The sequence below is a fragment of the Heptranchias perlo genome, chromosome 20 (genome assembly GCF_035084215.1).
Source record: "Heptranchias perlo isolate sHepPer1 chromosome 20, sHepPer1.hap1, whole genome shotgun sequence".
NCBI classification, from domain to species: Eukaryota; Metazoa; Chordata; class Chondrichthyes; order Hexanchiformes; family Hexanchidae; genus Heptranchias; species Heptranchias perlo.
In genome coordinates, this window is record NC_090344.1 from 43,937,479 (window position 1) to 43,963,787 (window position 26,309).

A 26,309-nucleotide genomic window follows, 5' to 3' on the forward strand; every position below is an offset into this window, starting at 1 on the left:
TCACTTTCTACGCTGGTTCTGAGCCAACGCTTTAATTCCTGCCAATCTGCCACTGCAGAACATTGGAGCCCGACAGTGTCAGTAGATCTTTCACAGCTCCCCTAACCCCAGGAGATCACCATTTTGCTAAACTAAAAGTCAAATAGTAATGTTAAATATTACCATTTTCAGAATGAAACATTCAACAAGCAGCTGTCCTTTCTACAATTCCTCCGTGACAGCAAAGCTTCCTGTGCCAGTTCTACAAGGCCGCTGTGTCAATAGCTTCTCACCTCAGTTCCTCGTTGAGTGTTTGTGATTTTAAATGCAAAAGGATGTGAAAATGAGCTATTGTTCAGTTAGAGTGCACCTGCCTCTGACCTCAGCTCTGCACTTTGCATAGACTCAGTTCAACCAGCGAGTACCAGGAAAGTAGCTCAATCCCTGATCTAATCTCTAACACTTTCACCAGAATATCTAAGGCTGTTTGGAGCAGAACAATTGGATTATCAACAAAAAGCAAAATGCTGCTGATGCTGGAAACATGAAAACAAACAGAAAAGAGTGGAACTACTCAGCAGGTCAGGCAGCATCTGTTGAGAAATGCTACAGATCAGAGACCCTTCCTCAGCACTGGAAGACATTACAGATGAACAGAATTTAAAAAGGAACAGAACAACTTGCATTTATATATAGCACCTTTAACATAGGAAACCTTTCTCAAGGTGTTTCACAGAAGAGTAATCAGACAAAAACTGACACTGAGCCGAAGAAGATATTAGGAAGGGTGATTAAAAGTTCGGTCGAAGAGGTAGGTTTTAAGGAGAATCTTAAAGGAGGCGATAGCGACAGAAGTTTTATGGAGGGAATTCCAGATCTTAGGACCCAGATGACTGAAGGCATGGCTGCCACTGGAGGGGTGATGGAAGTCGGGAATGCACAAGAGACCAGAATTGGAGGAACGCATGGTTCCGAGAGGGGTATGTGGGAAATGGGATGGATACTGCCATGGACCATCTACAACAGCAGAGAGGAACCTCGGCTGAGGCAAGAGGACGACATTTCAGAAGCTCTGGTGTGAAAAATAGCATCATCAGAGCAGATGTGGCACAGGTGGAGAAACTAGGAGAAGGGAATGGAGTCCTCACAGGAAGCGGATTGGAAAGAAGTATAACCCAGTTGTTGGAGTGGGCATTCCAGCCCAAGAGATTGACAAGTCCGGGAAGGGAAGATTCAGGAACCCTGGATGAGTAGTTATAGTTCTGCATCAAAGATCAGCAGACGCATTGTATCTAACCTGGTTCCTTTATTGTTTTCATGCAAGTACATAGGTAAAAGTAGCTTTACAAAGTACCCAGCTGCATTTAAGTGAATGTCTTTCTGGGCAGCTGTCTACTATTTTGATTGTATATAGTGCAAGACCTATTCCTTTATTGGTGGCGTTCAGTCTGAGCCTCAGTTTTCTCTTATACCAGACCAGCAGCAGGTCTGGTGAGGGCTGCACATGACCCCTGTCCATACAGCACCTCCAGTTAAGTCTTAATTTAATATATAGCAGTGCAAAAATCATTCCATATGTTATTGCTGGGGTTTAGTTATTAGAAGCAGGGGCGGTCAAATAAGATAAGGAAGCCTGCTTCCCTTGGAGAAATCTTCAATAAAAATGCTCGTACTGCAATATCCAGTATCACTTTATTGTCCAATTTCAAAAAAACATTTCATCTGCAAGACATTTACTGAATGAAATGCACATAAAGCAGGTGCAGTCCAACAGAAAGTAACAGAAGCAAGCACGTTACACAGAAAACTTGCCCCACAATCACTGGCAGTGAATCAGTTTCCCGTGCTTTGTCATTCCACTTCACGAAGGGTAGCTTGTTGACACATCAGATTTACAGGACTCTAAATGACAGAAGTTCGTCGCATGAGCATCATCAGTAAGACAGAAGGCTGCTGGTACAGTACTGCTCTGACCTACCACCTTATCTTCATTCCTTTGTCTGCTGTTAGACTAAGTTACTGTTTTGGTTAGAGCTGTAATGCTGCCCAGTCAGTAACAGCATCACACAACAATCATCCTTCCAGTTCTGTCTCATCAGATGATCCACAATCTGGCACCATTCAGCAAAACATCAGCATTTTATCATCAGGTAGCTACTGACTGACAGAATGGTCCTGCTGAGTTTCAAAAAAATATTTGGACAAAATTGGTCAGTTCCTGAAGATCAGATCCCTTTTGTTACTTGACATGGGCTTTAGGTTACCAGCATGAACATGGAGACATCATTCAAAGACCCTTGAGGAACAGACGGCAACCATTTCGAACAGCAGAATCGCTATCCGAGTTGTCTACGGTTTGGACAATGGCTACACAGCCAGGAGGTTATGAAGGTTTAAATTTTTGATGACCATGTAGTAAACATTTTAAGTCCTTTTCCCCAAATATCACTGCATTCTCAGAGTTTCACCAGCTTTTTGACTTTTTCACATTGGGGGTTAAAACGCCTTCCCATTTCTAATAAATGTACAATTAGTTTTCACAAAATGGAATTAAAACCAATTTGTCATTGACTCTACCCAACACATTGAAGGCCTAGGACACAAACAACATTCATTTGCTTGCATTTTCAGGGCATTGAGCCCAAAGCGTGAGAACTCTGAGGTCATTCAGCCATGGCAATGCAGTTCCAGGTTTCAATTAGCTTTGCATTTCTTGACAAACTGCTGCAGTGTTCTTTTTTGCATTAAAAACTCTTGCAAGAAAATAAAAAAAGGCAGGCCTGAGACAAAATGGTAGCAAAACCCATCAGCCTCTTCAAGCAAAGTCTGAACGACCACTTATCTCTTAACAATAATCATTTTTAATTCAGAATTTACATGTGCACTTTAATTTCTCAGTCACTTTCTCCTACATTTAGAGAAAGAGCTGAATAATACAAAAGGAGACGATTAGCACAGAAATCCAACAAGCTTCTAAATTCAGGCTACAAACCCCAGTTTCCAGAGAAAAGATAACTGTGCAACACCAATTCCCATTCAAGGATTTATCTTTGTAAATCCACCAAGAGGAGATTTATTTTCAGACAATTAATCCCAAGAGAACTTTCTCTTCACCAGGTTTTATACTCGTCATCAAACCAATGCAGGAATTCTCCTAAATGTTTCCAACATACAGAAAAATTGTGTGTAGGCACTTAATGATTAAGATTGTTTATGAAGTGGCTTATCAAAGGGTGAAGCAAAGCACTAAAGCAAAGCTTGGCATGCTGACGTCCATATAAAGGCCCCTTCTCATCTACTACCAACACTTCATTATGGAAAGCAAAAAAAAACATGGAGATGGCTCAATTATTTGCAATGACACAGAAGGTGCAAGAGAGTTAAACCAGCTTTATCCTTTTCAGCGATTCTGTCAATCACAACCCTTAAATCCAATGGTCATGGCAGCATTTTTGTGAATGAAGTCACCCAGAGTACAAATTGAAATCAATCTCTTGAATGGTTGATTTGATACAGTGGAGCCCCCGAACGAGAGTTCTGATTTGGTGGAAAACTACAAGCTCAGCTACCCACTAGGAATTTACTCTAAATTGGGGGGAGGGAACACCACCACACTCAGTTAAAAAAAACACAACCAGGCAGTGGATGGGGAAAATAGCAGATCATCTTAATAACCAATCAAAATATTCTAAAAGCTAACGATCCAGTTGCTTGGTATACGCTGCAGAGTATTTTCAAAAATCTACCAACCATTAAAGGGTGGGACACCATATTAAAGTAATCACCCAAAAGTGGTGTTGGGCTTTCCCTAAAAGGCAGCTGGACAGTCTCAAATAGAATAGAGCAGAGTTTCTTGCATGGAGTGTTCAACAATAAAAAGGGATATAGTTGGAATTCACATTCTTCCTGATTTGAGTTATTGCACACTCTGGTCAATTGATAATCTCTTGGCTTGTTTGTAGCCCCACATAGCTGGGCTACAGTAATTCACAGTAAGAGTTTTGTGGATGGAGGCTGGTACATTTTGTGCGTTCAAGTGAAATCTGCCAGAGATCATCCACGAAACGGAGGAACTCTTCAATATATCCCTTCGGCTAGGAATCAAATCTGTAAAAAAAATGTAATCATATAGTTAGAGGGAGATTTAATGAGCCCCCCTCAAAAAAAAACTAGTTTATAGACCCACAATCCAACACAGATTAAGTGAGATTTACTCATTTGCAAGATACTGAAAATTCCGGGCAGATTTTAGTTTAATTGTTTTCTTAATTCCTCAGTGTGGTACTGGGTTACACAGTCTAGGAACAGACCAGTTTCCATTCCCGGTCTGTATGGACTTAGCTGATCCCAGTCAGGGCAGCGGAGACATTTAAATTCATCTCCGTGCTCCTGAGTTTGGGGAGGCGGGGGGTGGGGAAAAAAAATCAATTTCTGCCCCTGATCAATATCCAGGTACCCCTGATGGGAAGTTTATGTGTGGGTATCCAGCAGACAGGACTGGTCTCAGCTGTGATGCTTCACGCACTCAAATGGCATTCATTGCCTAGACTCACACGAAATGAATGCGAACTTGGGCAAGGGATTGAAGGGTGACAGGTGCCTTTGGTACTATAGCCCAGCAAGCAGTCAATGCCTTCACGAAAGGAGGGAAAACAACTGATGGGACGAGGGAAAGGAAAGGGAGAAAAAAAGCCACAGAAAACAGGGGGGAGAAAAAAAAAGGGTAATTCAACAAAAGAAAGAGTAAGCAAAATTCAGAGTGCAGGAATGTACCTTCCACGTGGTCCTTTGTGTGCAAACACTTACCCATCTTCCTCTATCTTGATTATGCGGCAGTCATTGCCAGAACAAGACTCCAGTTTTATCAGCCGCTGGTTCATCTTCACAAGTAGCGAGGGGTCCACAGTTTTGGCAATATTGGTTAGTTGGTGTGGGTCAGAGGTCAAATTATAGACTTCCACAAAGGACTGAAAACATTAAGAACACAGGAATAAGTAATGTAAATAATTCAGAGCAAATTAATGCTGTGAAATTGAATCTACAGGAAGTGGCAAGTACAGCAACCAGACTGCCAGATAGAGACTCCACTAATATTTACACTTGTTTTTTGGGGAAGGAGACAATGATTGTTAAATAAAATTTAACTGTGGGAATTAATTTTTTTTAAAAAAAAACTTGGGTGCCATTACTTGCAGAAAGCACACACAAAAATACTTTCACAAACAAGCACAAGACAGACAAGCACCTACCTCACTGTCTGCAAATTCACAGTACTGCAGGTTGCTTTTAGATAACGTCCGCACACAAGCGTAGGTGTTATTAAAAGCATCTTCACACACGCAGTCAGGAAAACATTCCTAAGGTAACAAGAAAACAAGTAGACTTTTAAACTCGATTTCACAGGTGCGGCCTGCCCAGAGACATCCAATCTCCATTACTTTGATTATATTGACTTTCAAAACAAATTTCTCACCACAAGTAAAACTAGAACTGTTCATGTCATCCACACCCTCCCTCCTCTCCTCACTCTCGCTGAGATACAGTTTTTGAGCCACCCTAATTATCCTCCAGTACTTCACAATGCTTGTGAGCGTTGGTTAGATATTCTATCATGTGCGGCATCACAGCCAAGTCCATTTATGTCCTCAGTGTAAATCCACAGACAGTCTTTGCAGCAGCAGCCACTGAATAGTGATGAGAAGCAGGAGGTCTGCCAGATTTCCCCCCCCCCTCTTTCTTTAGTTGAGGAGGATGAGGTTAACTGTAGTTCCTGCTGTCTGAGATCAGCTAAATAATTGAATTTATAAAGCACTTCATCACATTGAAAGGTCTTGAGAATTATAATATATTTACTATCTTGAAACAAACCAGGGGAATTGAACCAGGGATCTTTTGCATTGCCTGGCCTGGTCCAAGCAGTGCCGTTACCCACAGAGCCATCAGGTCCTCATGCGGTACTTGATGTTAGCTCAACTGCGTAAACATTCCTGTCAGTTAACAGTCAATAAAGTTTCACAATGCTGATTCGATCAATGAGTCACTAGTGAGAAGCTTTCTGCAATAACAGCAACACCCAAGACCGTCCAAATGAGAGATACGATATGTATATTTGTCGGATTGCACCCGTGAAGCACATTGGGACGTTTTTCTATGTTAAAGACGCTATATAAACGCAAGTTGTGGTTGCAGAATACTTACAGCCACACCAGGTCCTACATTGGGGCACACAGGGTCCTTCTTTTCGTTACCTTCTCCAGTATACTCTACCAGGAAATCAGTGCGCCAGCGGGTTTTATTCTGCGAAGAATCCTAGAGTAAACGGAAGGGACTATGTTAGAACAGAAGGGCACAAACAACAGTCCTTGCTCCAGAAGACAACATATTAACAAAAAGATGACAGTGCAGAATGAAGTTCACAGACAACTCTCTGGGGTGTCCTCTGTCAACAAAACAGGTTCTAGCCATTCACACTTCTAGTCAGGCAATCAGGGTGGTATCAGTCATTGAAGTTTGAACCCTAAAGTGATGGGTCATGAAAGTGTGGAATTAAACACAGTTACAATTGCTGCTCATCCCAAAGTAGTATAGGGACCACTTGCTGTCTTTGTGTTCTGTATAAATTATTTGCACAGCAAACTTCATCTGGCAGAATAGCAACACCATACATTTAAAAGAAGCGAGCCTTTGGCTTAGTGGTAGCATTCCCACCTATGTCAGAAGATGCAGGGTTCAAACCCCACTCCAAAAACAGTCCCAGCGAGTGAAGACTGGAGCACCGGCTCTGAATTCTGATTTAACATCCATCAAGGATATAATGTGTCTGGTGGGTGTGGACAGTTGGCATAATGATGGTTACTGCCATGGTAGGAGCATTCACATTGTGGCCAATCAGACTGTTAATCAGCCTGCAAATCCTTTCACTACTTCAAACTATTTTCCAAGGAATAATTGTAAAGATATGAAAACAACCACCATACATTTAAAGACAAACAGTAGAGATTCTTTTTTTTCCCGGGGGCAGGGTAAAAAAAAAGGTGGTGGTGACATTATGTACATAGACTTGGAAATATATCGCCGCTCCTTCATCGCTGGGTCAAAATCCTGGAACTCCCTTCCTAACAGCACTGTGGGAGAACCTTCACCACACGGACTGCAGCGGTTCAAGAAGGCGGCTCACCACCACCTTCTCAAGGGCAATTAGGGATGGGCAATAAATGCCGGCCTCGCCAGCGACGCCCACATCCCATGAACGAATATAAAAAAGATGCCATGATGAAGATCTTATCCTCTCCAAGAGCAATACACTTCACTGACAAAATGAATCAGTTTTCCACACAAAGCTTCTAAAACCAGTGTTGCAGCCCCACCACAGACATCACTATTCTTGAAATAGAAAGAATTACAGTTAACAGACAGATACATATTACCCCAGTAGAGTGGAAGGCTTTAATAACGTTTCTTGCTGAACCAGGATTTAATTGTAAATAAAAAGATAATACCAGCAGTTCAGTGTACTAATGGTAAGGGGCATGGGTGTTCTTGAGAAGTTTGTAATCTTCGCGTCACATGTATTCAGCAACCTGAACAGGAGCCTGGGAACAATTTACCTGCTTTGTTCCAATTATCATAGAAGGTATTTGATGCAGGTGGATCTGGACAATACAAACAAGCAGCACTCAGTGTCGTGAATCTGCTTTCCAGAAGTACAGCAAATGCACTGCTCACAGAAGAGAATTTCACTGCAGGTTTTTTTTTAAAATATAAAAAGGGTCAAAAAGCAGGTTGTCCTCAACCAAGTACCATCACAAGCACAGAACGGATTTCTGGGTCCACCCATAAGCTGAGCTGATCACCCCACTCAGCTTGTTCCTTCTTGAAGGCGGCTCAGTTGCAACCAATTTTGTTGCCGGTTATTAAACAAATCAGAGGAATAAGGCAGTTCTGCTTCCGCTTTGGTAAAACATTCTTGAAAACTTGGTTGTCTCAGCAAAAACCAGCAACACAAAAGCGATCAGTGAATGGGGTTATTTTCTGCACACAAGTGGGACAAGGAGATTTTCACCATATCATGTCTCAAGAGATTACAAAAGAAAAAAAAGTTTCTTACAACTGCATATTGCACTCACCATGAGAGGAAGGAAAGAGCAGCCATCCATGCTTCCCAATACATCATATCCAGCGATGTTTAAGAAGGTCGGGGCCAGGTCTATATTCAGTATGGGTTCCTGTACAATCAGATAAAAGAATGGAATCAGCTCCATGGCTAACTTTTTCTTCAATTACAGTACAAAGCACACAGCCTCGGAGAACTGTGTCTTATTTCTGGGAGTCCTTTACCCCTCCCCAAACATGGTCAGCCAATACCACGTCACTTATCTCATTGCTGTTTGTGGGACTTTGCTGTGCACAAATTGTCTGCTGTGTTTCCCTACATTATAACAATGACTGCACCTTAGACGTACTTTGTGTGCTGTGAAGCACATTGGGATATCCAGAGGTCATGAAAAGGTGCTGTATAAATGCAAGTTCTTTTTATTAAATTAATGTTTCCTTCAGGTATCCCGGTTCAATGATTGCTATAGCCTGATACCTCTGTCAGTAGATGGTTCATGTACCCAGACTCAATTCACATGTCGATAGAGATTTAAGTGCATCACTGGGAGTGAACACGTACCTTAATGGTCTGTTTGGGTTTGATGCCTGGTCCACGGACCAGCAGCGGCACCCGGATATCGAACTCGTACAGCTGCCGCTTATCAATGGGGAGAGAGAACTGCCCTGCAAACAGAGGCCATTAGAGTCAATAATAGCTGTTGAATTCTCCCTCTCCCAAACACCATTGCCTCTATATAACTTGCCAGGTATTATTTGAAAATGCAATGAAACCACATTAAGTGTCAGTCTGTAGGGGCCACAAGAAGCACAGGGGGTTATCTCATTCGCAGCATGAACCATGGAGTGACAGGACAATGGTTCTACCCATGTTATATCTGCCATGGCAATTCCCAATCTTACCTGCAGAGTGAGCTCAACATCTGCCCACAGATATAGGGGAAAAGATTTTGGGGCGAGGGGAAAGAGAACCATGGTTCTCACTGAACTCCTGATGCACTCAAACCAGCTGTTAAAAGGTCAAGGAAGAAGCTACCTGTACACATAATTGGTGACTAATAATTCATCTCAGCTGGGGTTTGAAGCTCTCCATGGACTGTGATAGCATTTTGTTCACAATAAAAAGGAAAGTTTCTTATTTGAACACATTCTCCATTAGCGAGTCCACATTTGGAGCTAGGTTCACACTCAGAGGTGGGGACTGGGTAAATGTGGCAAGTCTGAAGAGAAGACTTGAGCACATTGCACACATCTGCTCCAATATAATGCCATGAACGGTCTGATGTCACATTCAACATCATACACTAAGTCTTCACACTCATTGGAAGACCATCGGTAACAGATGGATAAGACAGAGAGGATAAAAGTCCAAGCGTTTAACATAAACGCTTCAATAGTTAATGGAGTCAAACTGCACCCTTAGTTAATGGAAAAAATAAATGCAACTGAATAAGTAATGCTGCAAAAGCCTTAAACCCACACTCACCTGTGTGATAGCCGTGGTCAGAGGTATAAACGACATACGTATTGTTCAGCTCCTTCACTTCCTCCAGTTTATTGATCACCTTCTCCACCAGATCATCCACAGAGAGCAGAGTCTGCCACCTGCAGGGAACGGGAGGAAACTCATAAGAACATCAGAAATAAAAGCAGGAGTCGGCCATACGGCTCCTCGAGCCTGCTCTGCTATTCAATAAAATCATGGCTGATCTTCGACCTCAACTCCACTTTCCCACCTGATCCCCATATCCCTCAGAGTCCAAAAATCTATCCATCTCAACAGTGTCCTTGGAACTACAGAAGTTTACAGCCCAGATGAAGGACATTCGACCCATTGTGTCAGTGCCAGCACAATTCAAAATTAATCTCACTGCTCTACTCTCTTCCCCATAGCCCTTTATCTTCCTCTGCTTTAAATACTTATTCTCTTCTCTCTTTTAAAAATAATGGCTTCTGCCTCAACGACTCCCTGTGGCAAAGCATTCGATACTCCAGCAATTCTGTGCAAAGAAGTTGCACAGCTACTATGGGTTCAGCTTGCAAAAGTGAGTGATTGCATTAGTTTGTATGGATGGGTGAAACACACTTCTGACTGAACTAGCCCAACATAAGTGTGAGCCTGTTACAAAACACATCAGCATAGCTGTGCTTTGCAGTATTCTATTTAAATTGACCCTCATGAGTGAGGTTTAAAAAGGCACAGTCTCACTCCATACATCAGTTACTGAACAAAATGGAACATCTCATCCGCTTTAAAATAGTGACACATGTTGTGCACAGCAGGAGAAAGCACGTACATATAAAGCAGGCTGTTACGGAACAACAAAACCATGTTAAAGACAATCTTTCCTGTCTTACAAGTTCAATATAGACAGGTGGGTTTGTTTTCTGCTTGATACATACAATGAATACACATGCACACATTCCATCCATAGCCCACAGAATCACTACATACATGCACTCTGAAGTCAAATTTTTCATCTAAGGCAACAAGAGTACCAAAGCCATTACATTTATTTAAATTTTACAAACTCAACTACACCGAGCTTGAATTCTACAGTGGTCAACATTACAACCTTCTCTCCTCAGTGAACAAGCCATTGAGATGTCAGATCAAACCTTCCATTATCTGTTTAACCCACAGCATCAAACAGCAATATGAAACCAGCAGCACAATAACTGCATCAGTATAGATGTAGTTCAGATACAGATGCCCCACCCTGATCAGTTATATAGAATCTTACAGCACAGAAGGAGGCCATTCGGCTCATCGTGCCAATACCAGCTCTTTGAAAGAGTTATCCAATTTGTCCCACTCCCCTGCCATTTTCTCCCCTTCAAGTATTTATCCATTTCCCTTTTGAAAGTTACTATTGAATCTGCTTCTTTGCAAGTTTCTGATTTAATGTTCAATTCTTACGCATGAGTCACAGTCATTACTGCCATAATAATTAAATGCAGGACCTACTTTCCCTACTTCCGATTTCATTTGGAGTTTGTACCTTACGATTCTGCACTGCTTCCTCTATCAGCCAAGGAACTCAACACCAAATTCTTTGGAACAAAATACTTAAAACCACACTTTGATAAGTTGTATTGTCAAACTCGCTGCAGATTGCAAACACAATCATACCTTTCATAGCTTTTTCTTCCCAACACTCTTACTGCTTAACCAGGAAAGAGTTCAAAATAGAATTTAAATCAGCAACCAGGTTGTTGCAGCTTTAGTCACGATTCATGATTTAAACATGACGTGAAGTTAATGACTGTACTGAAAATACCGCTGATCCATATTTTCTGATTTTAATGCAGACCATCTGACTCTTCTAATGATCCAATGCTGTATCTTTAACGGTTGCAAAGATCAGGTGTAACCGTGAGATGCGGAGATAATTTCCCTCTATTCTGCCGCAACATCAAAAACACTTGTCCACTGCATCAGTGAGAAATGGAAAAGCCACAAACCTCTGAGTGAACAAGCTAATTTAGTGATATGGGCCCCGGAACACGGCCGAGACTCCAGCTGACGTTCCCACCCCCCCAGATCTCTAACAGCCAGAAATTATTTCCATCCCATCTGTTTGGACTGGATTCAAAACCCCAATCCTGGAGGTGAAAAGCCAGGGTCTAACCCACTATATCACCCAATCCACGACAGGCTCAAATTTGAAACGCAAGTGCATCCCAGTAACCTTCTTCTGAAAACATTGTCCAGGAATTCGACAGAAGTGTTCTTCATCGGGGTTTTAGCTTGTCGGAGCAGCCAGTGTTTATCCTGTGGGAAGAGAACGAAAACCACTGTAACCCTCAAACACCTACAGATGAGGAGGCTCAGCTGCAATCATATATTTATTACTTCTGACTCCCAGACCAACAATGTGAACACTAACTTAGGTCCGAGGACCACCTTTCAAGCCAATTTGTAAAACTGAAGCACAAAGGCCATTTATTTTACAAAAGTTGAACCAGTCTCCTCTGCACAGACAATGCACTGAATCAGCTACACTTCTAGCACGTGCAGAAGCTTTTTTTAAAAAAAAAAGTTAGATGTCAGTTCTGAAATGACTAGTTGGTATTAAAGCCATCACACGGACTCAAAATATTTGTTAGCTATTGGCGCCATCTAGTGGCGTTTAATGATCCTCACAGGCCAGCATTTTCTCAGCTGGGAGAACATTTTATTAGTTTCACAAGCAAAAGGAGTAAAAAGTCATAAAATGCTGAACACAGTAGATTCATCAGCATCTGAGAAAAGTCAGGGCAATCACACTGATAGTAGTAACTTCCAAAAAGGAATTGGATAAATCTTTGAAAAGGAAAAATTTTTCAGGGCTATGGGGAAAGAGCGGGGGAATGGGACTAATAGGATAACTCTTTCAAAGAGCAGACACAATAAGCCAAATGGCTTCCTTCTGTGGTGTATGAACCTTCACGGCGTTTCCCTCCCCCATTCGCTTCTAAAAAAGATGACTGCTAACTTTCAATTCATGTCCCTTACCAGCACCCACAGCTCATTTGATGATAACCTGGAATTCTTTGGTTCTCCTAGCGGAGCTGGCTTGACCTTCAAAGTGTGTTTGTCAGCCCAGGAGAGCAGAACCCAAGGCCCACCCACCAAGGTTTGTGCACACAGGATGTTTCAAACTGCAAAGCACACAGCTGTGTGTACAAATACCATCAGAACTTAAAACCAATAGTGATGGCTTCACCAAGATCTCACAAGCATTCAACCCAAAACTTATTTTGGGCGAGAAGGCTGGAATTTTCACAGGGCCACTGAAAGACTGGGGCTGCGTTGCCCAAATAGCATCAGTCTGGGTCAGATAGAGTAATATACATTTAATCATAGAATCATACACCACAGAAGGAAGCCATTTGACTTATTGTGTCTGCTATTTTAAAGAGTTATCCTATTAGTCCCATTCCCCTGCTCTTTCCCCATAGCCCTGAAAAAATTTTCCTCTTCAAAGATTTATCCCATTCCTTTTTGGAAGTTACTTCTGAATCTGCTTCCACCACCCTTTCAGGCAGTGCATTCCAGATCATAACAACTCGCTGCGTAAAAACATTTCTCCTCATTTCCCCCCTGGTTCTTTTGCCAATTACCTTAAATCTGTGTCCTCTGGTTACCACTTCTGCCAGTGGAAACAAACAGTTTGTCCTTATTTACTCTATCAAAACCCCCAGATTTTGAGCACCTCTGTTAAATCCCCCCTTAACTTTCTCTGCTCTAAAGATCTTGCAGATCAGATAGGATCTTACTCATGTAAAGCTACCCAACATTCTGCACAGACTCGACTCACCTTCCCATGAACATTGAAACTTCCATGGCGGGGAGCTTTGGTGATGTTGTAGGACTTGCTGTACCGGGGAGCTACAGTCCAGGGAGAATGGCAGGCTGGAGTCGCCAGCATCATGAAGAACGGATCACTTCGCTTCCTGGACTGCAGAAATTCCATGGAGCGGTTTGCCTGTACACAAAGTATAGGAGGTGATCAGGCAGGCAGTTCCACAATCAGACAAACTTTTCTACTTCAAAACACTGATCGGGGAAAGACAACTCTTCTTATGGTAAATACAAACCAGAAATGCTGGAAATGCTCAGGTTAGGCAGCATCTGTGGAGAGAGGGAAGGGAGAGTTAACGTTTCAGGTCGATGACCTTTCGTCAGAACCCTGAAACTTTAACCCTACCTTCCTCTCTCCGCAGACGCTGCCTGATCTGCTGAGTGCTTCCAGTATTTTCTGTTTTTATTTCAGATTTCCGGCATCTGCAGTATTTTGCTTTTTGTTTCATTGATCTCTTCTGATACATCGGATACTGCATCAGTTACACAGCTACAAACAGCACACGCATTCCACACACAGGCAAAACCTTTGTGCTGTATGTATTGTTAATGTGCACCTTCTCCGTAGTCCAAGCAGTTTAACAACTAATTCCCCTCCCTCCCCTCCCCTCAAACAAAATCACACTATTTTTCAAATTCTTCAGTTAAAATATTCATGTTCTCCAAGATACCACACAGCATGACAGGGAAAGATTCAATTCACTGGGTGAAAGGGGAAACCCACCTCTCCATGCTTAAAAATTGGACATCCAACTGGCAATCAATCATTCAGTAACACTGACAGCCTTCCTACCTTTCTAGTGACAGTTCATGAGATTGACTGGTTCCTGTAGGAAAGAAACATAATTCAAACCCACCTCATGTGGATTTAATGTCTCCCAGACAAGGTTTACCCAGGTAGGTAGATGTGCAAACTGAGGCTGAATGACAATTTACATGGGTAAGATGGGTATCGAGGGATATGTGCCAAGTGCAGGCAATTGGGACTCGCTTAGTGGTATAAACTGGGCGACATGGACATGTTGGGCCGAAGGGCCTGTTTCCATGTTGTAAACTTCTATGATTCTATGACAACACCCACCTAACTTCTAAAAAAAAAACTATTCCATTTCACCCGATCTTAAACAGTGTTGATGCCACCATTTTGTAATCAGGATCACAAGGAGCTGGACTGTCCCATCATTATGGCTGGAAAGCACAAGGGTAAACACTACAAGAACTCATTCAACTTAAATAAACTTGAGGCAAGTACATAGTTCCTTTCAATATTCCACCATCCAAATCTGGCAAATATTCACGATGAAAATATTCCCCTGGTTGCTCTAAACAACAGCTCATTATGTAATCTTACAAAATGAGAAAATCCGATACCACACATTAGGTTTCATCAAAGTAGATGCCCCGGATCTTGTTCTAAGTAAAGGTTACAGCAGTTTTGTAGTACTGCCTATTCTACTTGCAGAGTTCAACTGCAAAATTCTGCAGAAAGACTACACAAGCCCTGCTAGTTCCTCAGCATCAAAACTCAGTCCATTTTTGACGCTGTGGTTTAACAGGCATCAGAGAATAAATGTGTCTTACGATGGTTTAAACAGACTTCAGAGAGTAAATGTGCCTTACGATGAGGTCGGTCAGATAGTCCTTTTGGTAGCTGTCTCCGTGTCTTTCAGCCGCACCATTCACAGACAGTGTGTAGTTGTAATATTTTGAGTTTCCCACCTGCACAAGAAAATGAGATCACTTCAGTAATTGTTGAGAAAAACATTCCCTTTCGCTCAAGGTGTTGATCTGAAGGATTGCTGACACCCAAACGTTTCCTCATTTCTTACCTCGATCATCATTTTGACGGTACCCAAGTGGACCTGAGAGCGGTGAGCGGCGGGAGAGAGCGAGACCAGAGCGGGGATAAAAACAGCGCGGAGAGAGCAAGAGTCCAGTCGGTGAGCGGCGGGAGAGAGCGAGACCAGAGCGGAGATATAAACAGCGCGGAGAGAGCGAGACCAGAGCGGGGATATAAACAGCGCGGAGAGAGCGAGACCAGAGCGGGGATATAAACAGCGCGGAGAGAGCGAGACCAGAGCGGGGATATAAACAGCGCGGAGAGAGCGAGACCAGAGCTTACTCTGAGAGCGAGACTCTGAGACCAGCGGCAGAGTTCGGGGTGACGTCACCAGTCAGAAAGTGACGCGGCACAGGGGAGGCAGCTGATTGGTGAGTAGGTTCAGGTGAGTATTTCTACCATTTTACTGTAAGTAAAGTAATAAGAAAGGGAAGATCTGCAGGTTTTATAGCAGATAGTGTTTTTTTTAGTGAACCTAGGTCCCTAGTATAGTTAACATTTTCTAATTTCAACGTAATTTAAAAGGGGTAACTCAGCTAAGGCAAGTCATGGCAGCAGACCTCGCACCCGTGATATGCTCCTCCTGCAAGATGTGGGAAGTCATGGACACTACCAGTGTCCCTGCCGACCATGTGTGCGGGAAGTGTGTCCACCTGCAGCTACTGACCGATCGTATCTCGGAGCTGGAGCTGCGGGTGGACTCGCTGTGGAGCATCCGCGATGCAGAGAAACTCGTGGATAGCACGTTTAGCGAGTTGGTCACACCGCAGGTAAAGGGTATACAGGCAGGAAGTGAATGGGTGACCACCAGGAAGAGTAAGAGATGCAGGCAGGTAGTGCAGGGGTCCCCTGTGTCCATCCCCCTCTCAAACAGATATGCCACTTTGGATGCTGTTGGGGGGGATGACTTATCAGGGGAAGGCAGCAGCAGCCAACTTCCTGGCACCACGGGTAGCTCTGCTGCACAGGCTGGGAGGAAAAAGAGTGGCAGAGCTATAGTGATAGGGGACTCAATTGTAAGGGGAATAGACAGGCGTTTCTGCGGCCGCAACCGAGACTCCAGGATGGTGTGTTGCCTCCCTGGTGCAAGGATCAAGGATGTCTCGGAGCGGCTACAGAACATTTTGGAGGGGGAGGGCGAACAGCCAGCTGTCGTGGTGCACATAGGCACCAACGATATAGGTAAAAAAGGGGATGAGGTCCTAAAAGCAGAATATAGGGAGTTAGGAGGTAAATTAAAAAATAGGACCTCAAAAGGTAGTAATCTCAGGATTGCTGCCAGTGCCACGTGCTAGTCAGAGTAGAAATAGGAGGATATTTCAAATGAATACGTGGCTAGAGGAATGGTGCAAGGGGGAGGGATTCAAATTCCTGGGACACTGGAAACGGTTCTGGGGGAGGTGGGACCAGTACAAACCGGACGGTCTGCACCTGGGCAGGGCCGGGACCGCTGTCCTAGGAGGAGTGTTTGCTAGTGCTGTTGGGGAGGGTTTAAACTAAAGTGGCAGGGGGTTGGGAACCTGAGCAGGGAGAGAGAGGAAAGCGTAACAGGAAGGGACAGAAGGTATGGAGTAATAGGTAAAGTGTTAAAAAAGGAAAAAGCAGGAACTAAGCGTCACAAAACAGATTTGAAAGTTCTTTATCTGAATGCACGTAGCATTCGTAATAAAATGGACGAGTTAACGGCACAAATAACTACGTATGGGTATGATCTTGTGGCCATTACAGAAACATGGCTGCAGGGTGACAACGACTGGGAATTAAATATGCCAGGGTATTTAACAATCAGGAAGGACAGGCAGGAAGGAAGGGGAGGTGGGGTGGCTATGTTAATAAAGGAAGGAATCACTGTAATACAGAGAAATGATATTGGGACAAAGCATCAAGATAATGAAACAGTTTGGGTGGAGATAAGGAATAATAAGGGAAAAAAAACATTAGTGGGCGTAGTATATAGGCCTCCTAATAGTTGCAACTCTGCTGGAAGAAGTATTAATCAGGAGATAGTCGGGGCATGTAATAAGGGAACAGCCATAATTATGGGGGATTTTAATTATCATATTAACTGGACAAATCAAATTGGGCAGAGCAGCCTTGAGGACGAGTTCATTGAGTGCATCAGGGATGGATTTCTTGAGCAGTATGTAACTGATCCTACAAGGGGGCAGGCAACCTTGGACCTGGTCCTGTGTAATGAGTCAGGATTAATTAATAATGTCCTAGTTAAGGATCCCCTTGGAACGAGCGACCACAACATGGTTGAATTCCATATCCAATTAGAGGGTGAGAAGGTTGATTCTCAAACAAGCGTACTGAGCTTGAATAAAGGAGACTATGATGGTATGAGAGCGGAATTGATTAAAGTGGACTGGGAAAATAGATTAAAGGGTAAGACTGTACATGAGCAGTGGTGTTCATTTAGGGAGTTATTTTACAACTTTCAAAATAAATATATTCCACTGAGGAAAAAAGGGTGTAAAAGAAATGACAGCCACCCGTGGCTAAGTAAAGAAATCAAGGATAGTATCCGACTAAAAACAAGGACATATAAGGTAGCCAAACTTAGTGGGAGGATAGAAGATTGGGAATTCTTCAAAAGACAGCAAAAAGTAACTAAAGGATTGATTAAGAAAGGGAAGTTAGATTATGAAAAGAAATTAGCAAAAAATATAAAAACAGATAGCAAGAGTTTCTATAGTTATATAAAAAGAAAAAGGGTGGCTAAGGCAAACATAGGTCCCTTAGAGGATGAGACCGGGAAATTAATGGTGGGAAACATGGAGATGGCAAAAATGCTGAACAAATATTTTGTTTCAGTCTTTACAGTAGAGGACACTAAGAATATCCCAACACTGGACAAACAGGGGACTCTCGGGGGGGAGGAGCTAAATACGATTAAAATCACTCAAGAGATGGTACTCAGTAAAATAATGGGACTCAAGGCGGATAAATCCCCTGGACCTGATGGCTTCCATCCTAGGGTCTTGAGGGAAGTGGCAGTAGGGATTGTGGATGCTTTGGTGATAGTTTTCCAAAATTCCCTGGACTCAGGAGAGGTCCCGGCAGATTGGAAAACTGCTAATGTAACACCGTTATTTAAAAAGGGTAGTAGGCAGAAGGCTGGAAATTATAGGCCAGTTAGCTTAACATCTGTGGTGGGTAAAATTTTGGAGTCTATTATTAAGGAGACAGTAACGGAACATTTAGATAAGCATAATTTAATAGGACAAAGTCAGCATGGCTTTATGAAGGGGAAGTCATGTCTGACAAATTTGCTTGAGTTCTTCGAGGATATAACGTATAGGGTGGATAAAGGGGAACCAGTGGACGTAGTGTATTTAGACTTCCAGAAGGCATTCGACAAGGTGCCACATAAAAGATTATTACTTAAGATAAAAAATCACGGGATTGGGGGTAATATTCTGGCATGGGTGGAGGATTGGTTATCAAACAGGAAGCAGAGAGTTGGGATAAATGGTTCATTTTCGGACTGGCAACCAGTAACCAGTGGTGTTCCACAGGGGTCGGTGCTGGGTCCCCAACTCTTTACAATCTATATTAACGATTTGGAGGAGGGGACCGAGTGCAACATATCAAAATTTGCAGATGATACAAAGATGGGAGGGAAAGTAGAGAGTGAGGAGGACATAAAAAACCTGCAAGGGGATATAGACAGGCTGGGTGAGTGGGCGGAGATTTGGCAGATGCAATATAATATTGGAAAATGTGAGGTTATGCACTTTGGCAGGAAAAATCAGAGAGCAAGTTATTTTCTTAATGGCGAGAGACTGGAAAGTACTGCAGTACAAAGGGATCTGGGGGTCCTAGTGCAAGAAAATCAAAAAGTTGGTATGCAGGTGCAGCAGGTGATCAAGAAAGCCAACGGAATGTTGGCTTTTATTGCTAGGGGGATAGAATATAAAAACAAGGAGGTATTGCTGCAGTTATATAAGGTATTGGTGAGACCGCACCTGGAATACTGCATACAGTTTTGGTCTCCATACTTAAGAAAAGACATACTTGCTCTCGAGGCAGTACAAAGAAGGTTCACTCGGTTAATCCCGGGGATGAGGGGGCGGACATATGAGAAGAGGTTCAGTAGATTGGGACTCTACTCATTGGAGTTCAGAAGAATGAGAGGCGATCTTATTGAAACATATAAGATTGTGAAGGGTCTTGATCGGGTGGATGCAGTAAGGATGTTCCCAAAGATGGGTGAAACTAGAACTAGGGGGCATAATCTTAGAATAAGGGGCTGCTCTTTCAAAACTGAGATGAGGAGAAACTTCTTCACTCAGAGGGTGGTAGGTCTGTGGAATTTGCTGCCCCAGGAAGCTGTGGAAGCTACATCATTAGATAAATTTAAAACAGAAATAGACAGTTTCCTAGCAGTAAAGGGAATTAGGGGTTATGGGGAGCGGGCAGGAAATTGGACATGAAGCTGAGTTCGGATCGGTCAATGCCCTGTGGGTGGCGGAGAGGGCCCAGGGGCTATGTGGCCGGGTCCTGCTCCGACTTCTTGTGTTCTTTAGATTTGTGGTTGGGATCAGATCAGCCATGATCTTATTGAATGGCGGAGCAGGCTCGAGGGGCCGATTGGCCTACTCCTGCTCCAATTTCTTATGTTCTTCTTATGTTCTTAACAAGACCATCTGCCAATCTACACCATCACTGATGTTGGTCGTAACTTTTTTGAGGGACAAGGGTCTGTTAAACATCATTAGAGATACACTGCATTGGAGAAGGACATTTGGTGCCACAGCCCGTGTCAGGAGTGAAAATACAGGCTGGAGCACTTGGACGGGACTTTGAGTTCTCTGGCGTAATGGGGTTAGCATAGACCCATGTTAAGATGTGATTGGTGGATAGTGTCATGTGCTTATCATGGACTAATAAGTAATTTCAGAGGCTTCCTATAATCCTACGGACATGGGATTTTTAATAGATGTAAATTTTAAAACAAATAGTTCCACTCAAACATTTAATTGAATCTTTGAGTCCTTGATAAAACAGTTTGATAAAATGAGAATGAATCCCAGCACCAAATCTTAAATTTCTTTCAGTTAAATTGGATTCCTATGCATGACACTTATTTTTAATAGAATGCATTAACTTACAGAAGTTAAACTCTGGTTCCTCTTTCCAATCCTTTTCTTTGAAGGACAGAACGTCTTCCTCCATTGAGCTGCCTGCTTATCAAAATTAGTGAACCCAAATCACCCAGCTGGAAGTATCCACAGCTTCCACTTCCAATGTCAGTAACAATCATCGCATGGTTAATAACACATGGTGGAGATTGGCACAAACGTGCCACAGTGATTTAAAAAGTCTGCCTTAGTTGATTTTCCTGAGTTAATTAACTTGTTGGGAAGGAAGAATGGCTAAGTTGGTTAGACAAAAAGTTGAGAGCTGGCAACACTACCAGCTGCCTGTAAAGTGTTTCTCATGAAAACAAAGCACTGCTTACAATAACAGTGATGGAAAACAGTTCAGATCCTGCCAGATCGTACATTAAATCGGTCTCAATAAAGGGAAGCATCTGCAGAGATGGATACATGGCAACCATCCGCAGTTTGTGCGAACATCAGTATTTTGCAGTCGGGGTCAGTTTGTGCAGACTAAAATTATGCTCACTCCTGGGTCGGTCCCTCAGGGCTCCGAACTAATGCTGCTCACAGTGGAAAGGGAATTAGAGATAATCTCATAAAACTATTACAAGAATTCCCGCCCATAGTGTGCAGCAGAATGCCATCCCCCACAGCGGTGTCAGTAGGAGCCGGGGAATGGGGAGGAGGTAAGTGTTAATGGAGGGAAAGGGGGGAGGCAACCGTATACATTTAACAAAATCAGATGTAGGGTACCACAATTTCTTCAAGGAGAGAAAATCCCTGCAACTTTTTTCACAACCTTCCACTGTACAAATGACGGAATGTTGAGGAAACTGCATCTTTATGATGCTTTGTGTGTATACTTGCAATCGACCTGTTTTTATAGCTATCAGTCAGTTTACTGGTTTTCGACGTTGCCAAGTATGGAGATTTTCAGCTGTTCTGCCAGTTAGTTATTGTAAATTTCAGTCAGCTATTACTGAACATACTGACACATCAACAGCAATAATTTTGCACATCAAATGGCAGGCAATTATTGCAGCAACAATGATAAGAAGTAGAACTCGCACTTGTATCATCTTCAACAAACTGAAATGGCCCAAAACTCCTCACAAAGAGGATGGGGGTTGGGGGGTGGGGGGGGTGGGAGGAGAGAAAGAGAAGGGGAGAAACTAGGAACACCAAACTGAAGTTAAAAGGAAAGTTTCGGGAGGTGACCATGAGATAGGTCAAAGAGGGAGGTTTTGAGAAAAATTTTGGAAAGAGAAGGGAAAGTTTAAAAAGAGATTTTCAGAGTGCAGATCCATTATGACTGAAGGCCAAAGACCCCATTTTCAGTGACTGAGGATTTCAAAAGCGGTTTAGCTGGTTATTGAACCTTTCAAACAATCTCCCAATTCAAATTCTGCTAAACAAAGACAACTTGTCACTTACCAGTCCATGCCAGTGATCCCAGCCCATGGGTACGTGGGCCGTTCCACCAACTGTAGGGTGCCCATACTATCAGAAAATAAAATCACAATCAGCAATATGGAAAGATCAGGCCTAAATTCTTCAGCTAAGTGACCAACCTCTGTCACAACATCTGGAAATGAACATCGGTCCATCAACTGGAAATGCAGTGTTGATATCTGCAGAAAGGAATCCTCCCGCTTCTGTAGCGACTGTAAACTGGGAATAGGTTTATTTGAAGGCTTGAATATGCACTGGCCTGGTCGAATAGTAACACTGTGCTGCCACCCTAGTGGGTGGGGAGGGAAACAGAAAAGGAAAAAGAGAATTCAGACATTTACCCCCCACCCCCACCCCCACCATTAACCATTACCACAACATTTATCTGGGACAATGGTTTCAACTTGGAGGCAGATAAAAGCTCAGACATAAAGAAGAAGATAAAATTTAGGATTTACAGATTGAGGCATCAAATAGATCTTACCCTGCCCACCTCCACCCAACTCAACCAATAGTCAATCTCTTTCATTACAGCCAGACTGGACAAGCTTCTAGATTGAGCAGCAATTTACAGATAGTCTGCTGCAGTTTCACTTTCATTAAGAATAATTTACAGAGCCACTGGCTCAAGAATATGGCACGAGGGAAGAATCTGGTGGGCCCGGTATATAAAGACCCAAGTAAGGGATCATTTAGCTGAATGGCCTTTTCATTCATTTCCATCTTAATTTCAAAGTGTAGAGTTTATAGACAGGTTTAGAGTTCAAATTACTTCTAAATTGCATTTGTGTTTGAAGAAATAATTACTGCATCCTACATGGACAGTCTTTGAAGTTAAACGTTTACGAATGGGATGAGCAGCGTTGCAAAGATGACAAAGCAAATCTTAACATTACTGATTGCCCCAGTGATATCTCTCACAGATCAAAGTCCGGGGGGGGGGGGGGGGGGGGCGCAGACCACCAGGAGTGAAGCTAGCAGATGACCTGTGTGTCAATAAGGAGATTAATCCACCTTAGTTAAACAGGTAACTTAGGACAAAGTGCACACAATAGTGTTGGCATGTTTAAACACCTCTCTTTTCCCTCAAAAAGAGACATACACAATGCAGCAACTCACCCCACCCTGTGAATCACTGTGATAGTGCAACCAACATCGTCAAACCTTGATTACCCAACCAGTTCATGACAAATATTTGCGCTGTTTGATCTGCTCAATATTTCTGAGCATGGGGCTTGGCTTATGAGCCTTTTCTCATCACCCTTTATGCTCTGAAGATGCTGAAAATGCAACAGGTAGAATTTCTTCATTGTGTAAGACTTCAAAGCTCATTGGATCTAGGGAATTGAACCTGATCCCTCCAACATACTACACCACCAATGCCCCAAGATTACATGCAGCTACAGCCACAGGTAGCCTTCATTTATGTTAAGATTTTTCTGCTGATTTTCTGCCCTCCTCAATTGTAGGGGCTGACTCCTGCTGGGGCAAGGTTTCACAGGTGCCAGGCACCTTCCAGTCTTTTGCGCAAGTGGCCATTCATCACATGAGTTGAGCTAGCAAGTGTCAGCAAGCTGTTCGACCACAAGGGGGAGTTTGGATTAGAGGCGAGAACTCAGCAAACCCAATCCCGTTCTCACCCAACATCCACACACATGCATTGTCAGCAGGAGTCGCTGGATACAAACCAGAGCTAAATTTTCCTCTCAAAACTAGCACTGAGACCAATCATAGCCCCCTACCACCACCAAAATCAGCTCCGACCAGGAGATGGAGCCTTGGACTTTCCTGCTTTAACCAACTGAATTGTCCAGGGAGCCCCAGAGATAACTTTTGTTGAAATGAAGCGGCACATTGTCAGACTAACCAATTCCAGAGCACAGCTCTTCGTTCAAACAGTGTTACCTTATTGAGGTATTTGCCTGCGTAGAAGGTCTGGTAGCCTCGATTCTTCAAGTAGACAGAGAAGACCTGCGGCTCCATGACCTTCTGCCACTGCACACTGCTGCAGTTTCCATTCAGTGAGTTGTTGCGCACCAGGTGATTGTGTGGATACTTCCCCGTTAAGATGGCACTGCGGCTCGGACAGCACAGCGGGGTGACCACAAACTGTGGAGAAAACAAATACATAACAGCGGCAGGAAGAGTCACATCTTATATTTCACCTCAACAGGTCTAAGAGGAAACCAGCAGTTACAGCTTTCATTGCCGTGTTTGAGGAAGGCAATTTAACTTTTCTAAACGATGCAAAAGCTGAATCTATTATACCCAGCTAATCTCACTTTAAAAACACATACACCTCGGCGAAGGCCCATAGTGCAGGTCACCAGCAAAAGAAACTGATAAACAAAAGGATCTGGTAATGATCAGGTGGCCTCAAGCTTGGGTTTTAAAAGCCTGCCGATTGTAAAAGAAGGAAAGACTGAGGGAGGTGAGGAGGTGCACAGTCTCAAAGTCATGGGAAAGAATGAATTAAAAATAGGATAGTGCAAAGAGTCTGGATTTCAACAAAGCAAGTCAGCAGGGAGAAGCAAGAAGGTGTAGAACGATATATTTGGAGTTTTAGAGGAATGAGAGAGAAGGGAAAAGCACATCCTCCAACAACACAACCCGTTCTCTCTCACCATCAGTGACCTTCCAGATTTGGCCAGCACCATTTCAAGGTAACTGCTAGTTTCTCTTTGCCTCCCGACAGCACTTCCCGCTGCCACGTGATGTTTCGTCCAGAAGCTGCACTAAGAATAGATGAACAGCACCTGCATACCGTGCATAGCTGGCAACACAGTCCACTTACTGTACATTCAGACCATACAGGAGAGCACACCATCTATACAATATACCTGTTCCATTGAGCTACAGCATGCAAGATACGGGAAAAACAAGGCTCCATCACAGATCTGTCCTCTCAAAACACCCAACTTCTCACTGCTAACTTGGGCTCACAGCAGTTGGCAGGCGATTGGTATAGAAGCCGTACCAAGCCATGTTGTAGCAAATCTGAGCAAATGGTCAGTGCATGCTGAGCAAAAGTGATCACTGAGGTCCTGGAACTTGAATCAAGCAGTAGACACCACACATAAGCTATCGGCCCACTGAATGGTGTGAACCAACAAGTGATAAGACGCACAGTAACAATGAGTTTACTTACTGCATTGGTGAAGGTAACCCCCGCATTTCCAATTAAAGCCAGAGTCTTCTTCATGGGAGTCTGAAACAGCAGCACACGACACAGTGAGTGACATTACACAAGCATAGAACATTACAGAAGCAGGATTTACTCTGATTAAACTTAGGACCTAAACTATGCAGAAGTTGAGAATTCCTGTAATACAGATCACTCATATGCATTTTTTGTAAACGCGGTGCCACTTCATAATTCTGCATCTACTTTGTAAATTACAATACAAGTCTTTGCCATCTTATCATCAATTCAGACCTGGGAACTGAACTGCAGTTATTGAGTGTAGATACATGCAGGGATAGGCTCTGCCACACTTATGCCACAGAAACACTGAGCAGAAGTAATACTTCAATACCCTGGTCACAGAGTGCCATGGAATCCAGCCCCGAAGTATTGCACACAGGCTGTTTGTAAGTTATGATTTGCCACTCACCTGGTTGCTGGACCTCCCCGATGGCTCGGGGGAAGGTTCATAGGACAGCAACAGTAATCCTGCATCACTGGCCGGTTCATGTTGCTGCTCTGACACCTGCTGCCGACAAAGGCTCTAAGGGAAACCACCTCCTCAGCACTGTCACAGAAAGTATCATTTCATAGCATTACTCCTGAAGATGGGAAGCAGCTGGTATCAATGCTGAGAGATCAGACCAACAGTCCTGGAGTCCCAGATGTTTTGTTGCCACCCAAATGCTAGTCTTTACTAAAGAGAGCAATATCATCTGAAATAGATACATCATCATGTAGAGCCGTACATTCAACCATAAAATTGGGGATGGGGACAAATGTGCATTTATGAAATGTAGAAGCACAACATTTCAAATACTGCCACTTATTCTCACCGTTTACAGTTTCAAGAAACAGTGTGAATGCAAAAATGTGGTGTTGCAGACACTGGAGATAACTGCAAGTATCCAGATTACGACTGCTGCACCACAGTGTGTCACAGCATGAGGCCATTCAGCCCCTCCAACTTGGTCCATCCACAGAGCACACACAATCAAACTCATCAGGACTTCACCTCACCCATTTAATCTTCAGAAAGAAAATTCTACATCAATAATCTGATTTGCAAAACTGATCAGAAACTGCAGAATTTTCATCCATCTGCCCTATTCAACACTGACCTGTTTTCCACGGACCGCTGCCACCACACAGGAAGCATGTCCAGTGTGTAGTGAAGTATTTGATGATCTCAGTCTACACCCATCCTTATAACCACCAATGTAATTTTCAGCTGGATAATATTTAATGTACAAGGACAAAGTAAAAAGCAACATAAAAAATCTGAAC

The 26,309-nt window shown here is 43.1% G+C and overlaps 1 protein-coding gene across 1 annotated transcript in view; it reads right to left on the minus strand.

Annotated features, from left to right (window-relative positions):
* Window positions 1-1,652: 1,652 nt before the first annotated feature.
* Window positions 1,653-26,309, minus strand: part of gnsb (glucosamine (N-acetyl)-6-sulfatase (Sanfilippo disease IIID), b) — a 29,153-nt gene continuing 4,496 nt past the window's right edge. The window contains exons 2-14 of the mRNA XM_068001132.1: window positions 24,987-25,046; window positions 23,744-23,947; window positions 21,821-21,886; window positions 15,059-15,157; window positions 13,395-13,562; window positions 11,784-11,866; window positions 9,578-9,696; window positions 8,654-8,757; window positions 8,106-8,204; window positions 6,178-6,288; window positions 5,229-5,336; window positions 4,786-4,946; window positions 1,653-4,086 (exon numbers count right to left, since the gene is read on the minus strand). Coding sequence (XP_067857233.1) covers window positions 4,074-4,086; window positions 4,786-4,946; window positions 5,229-5,336; window positions 6,178-6,288; window positions 8,106-8,204; window positions 8,654-8,757; window positions 9,578-9,696; window positions 11,784-11,866; window positions 13,395-13,562; window positions 15,059-15,157; window positions 21,821-21,886; window positions 23,744-23,947; window positions 24,987-25,046 — 1,395 coding nt within the window. The 3' untranslated portion in view covers window positions 1,653-4,073. The remainder of the gene's footprint in view (window positions 4,087-4,785; window positions 4,947-5,228; window positions 5,337-6,177; window positions 6,289-8,105; window positions 8,205-8,653; window positions 8,758-9,577; window positions 9,697-11,783; window positions 11,867-13,394; window positions 13,563-15,058; window positions 15,158-21,820; window positions 21,887-23,743; window positions 23,948-24,986; window positions 25,047-26,309) is intronic.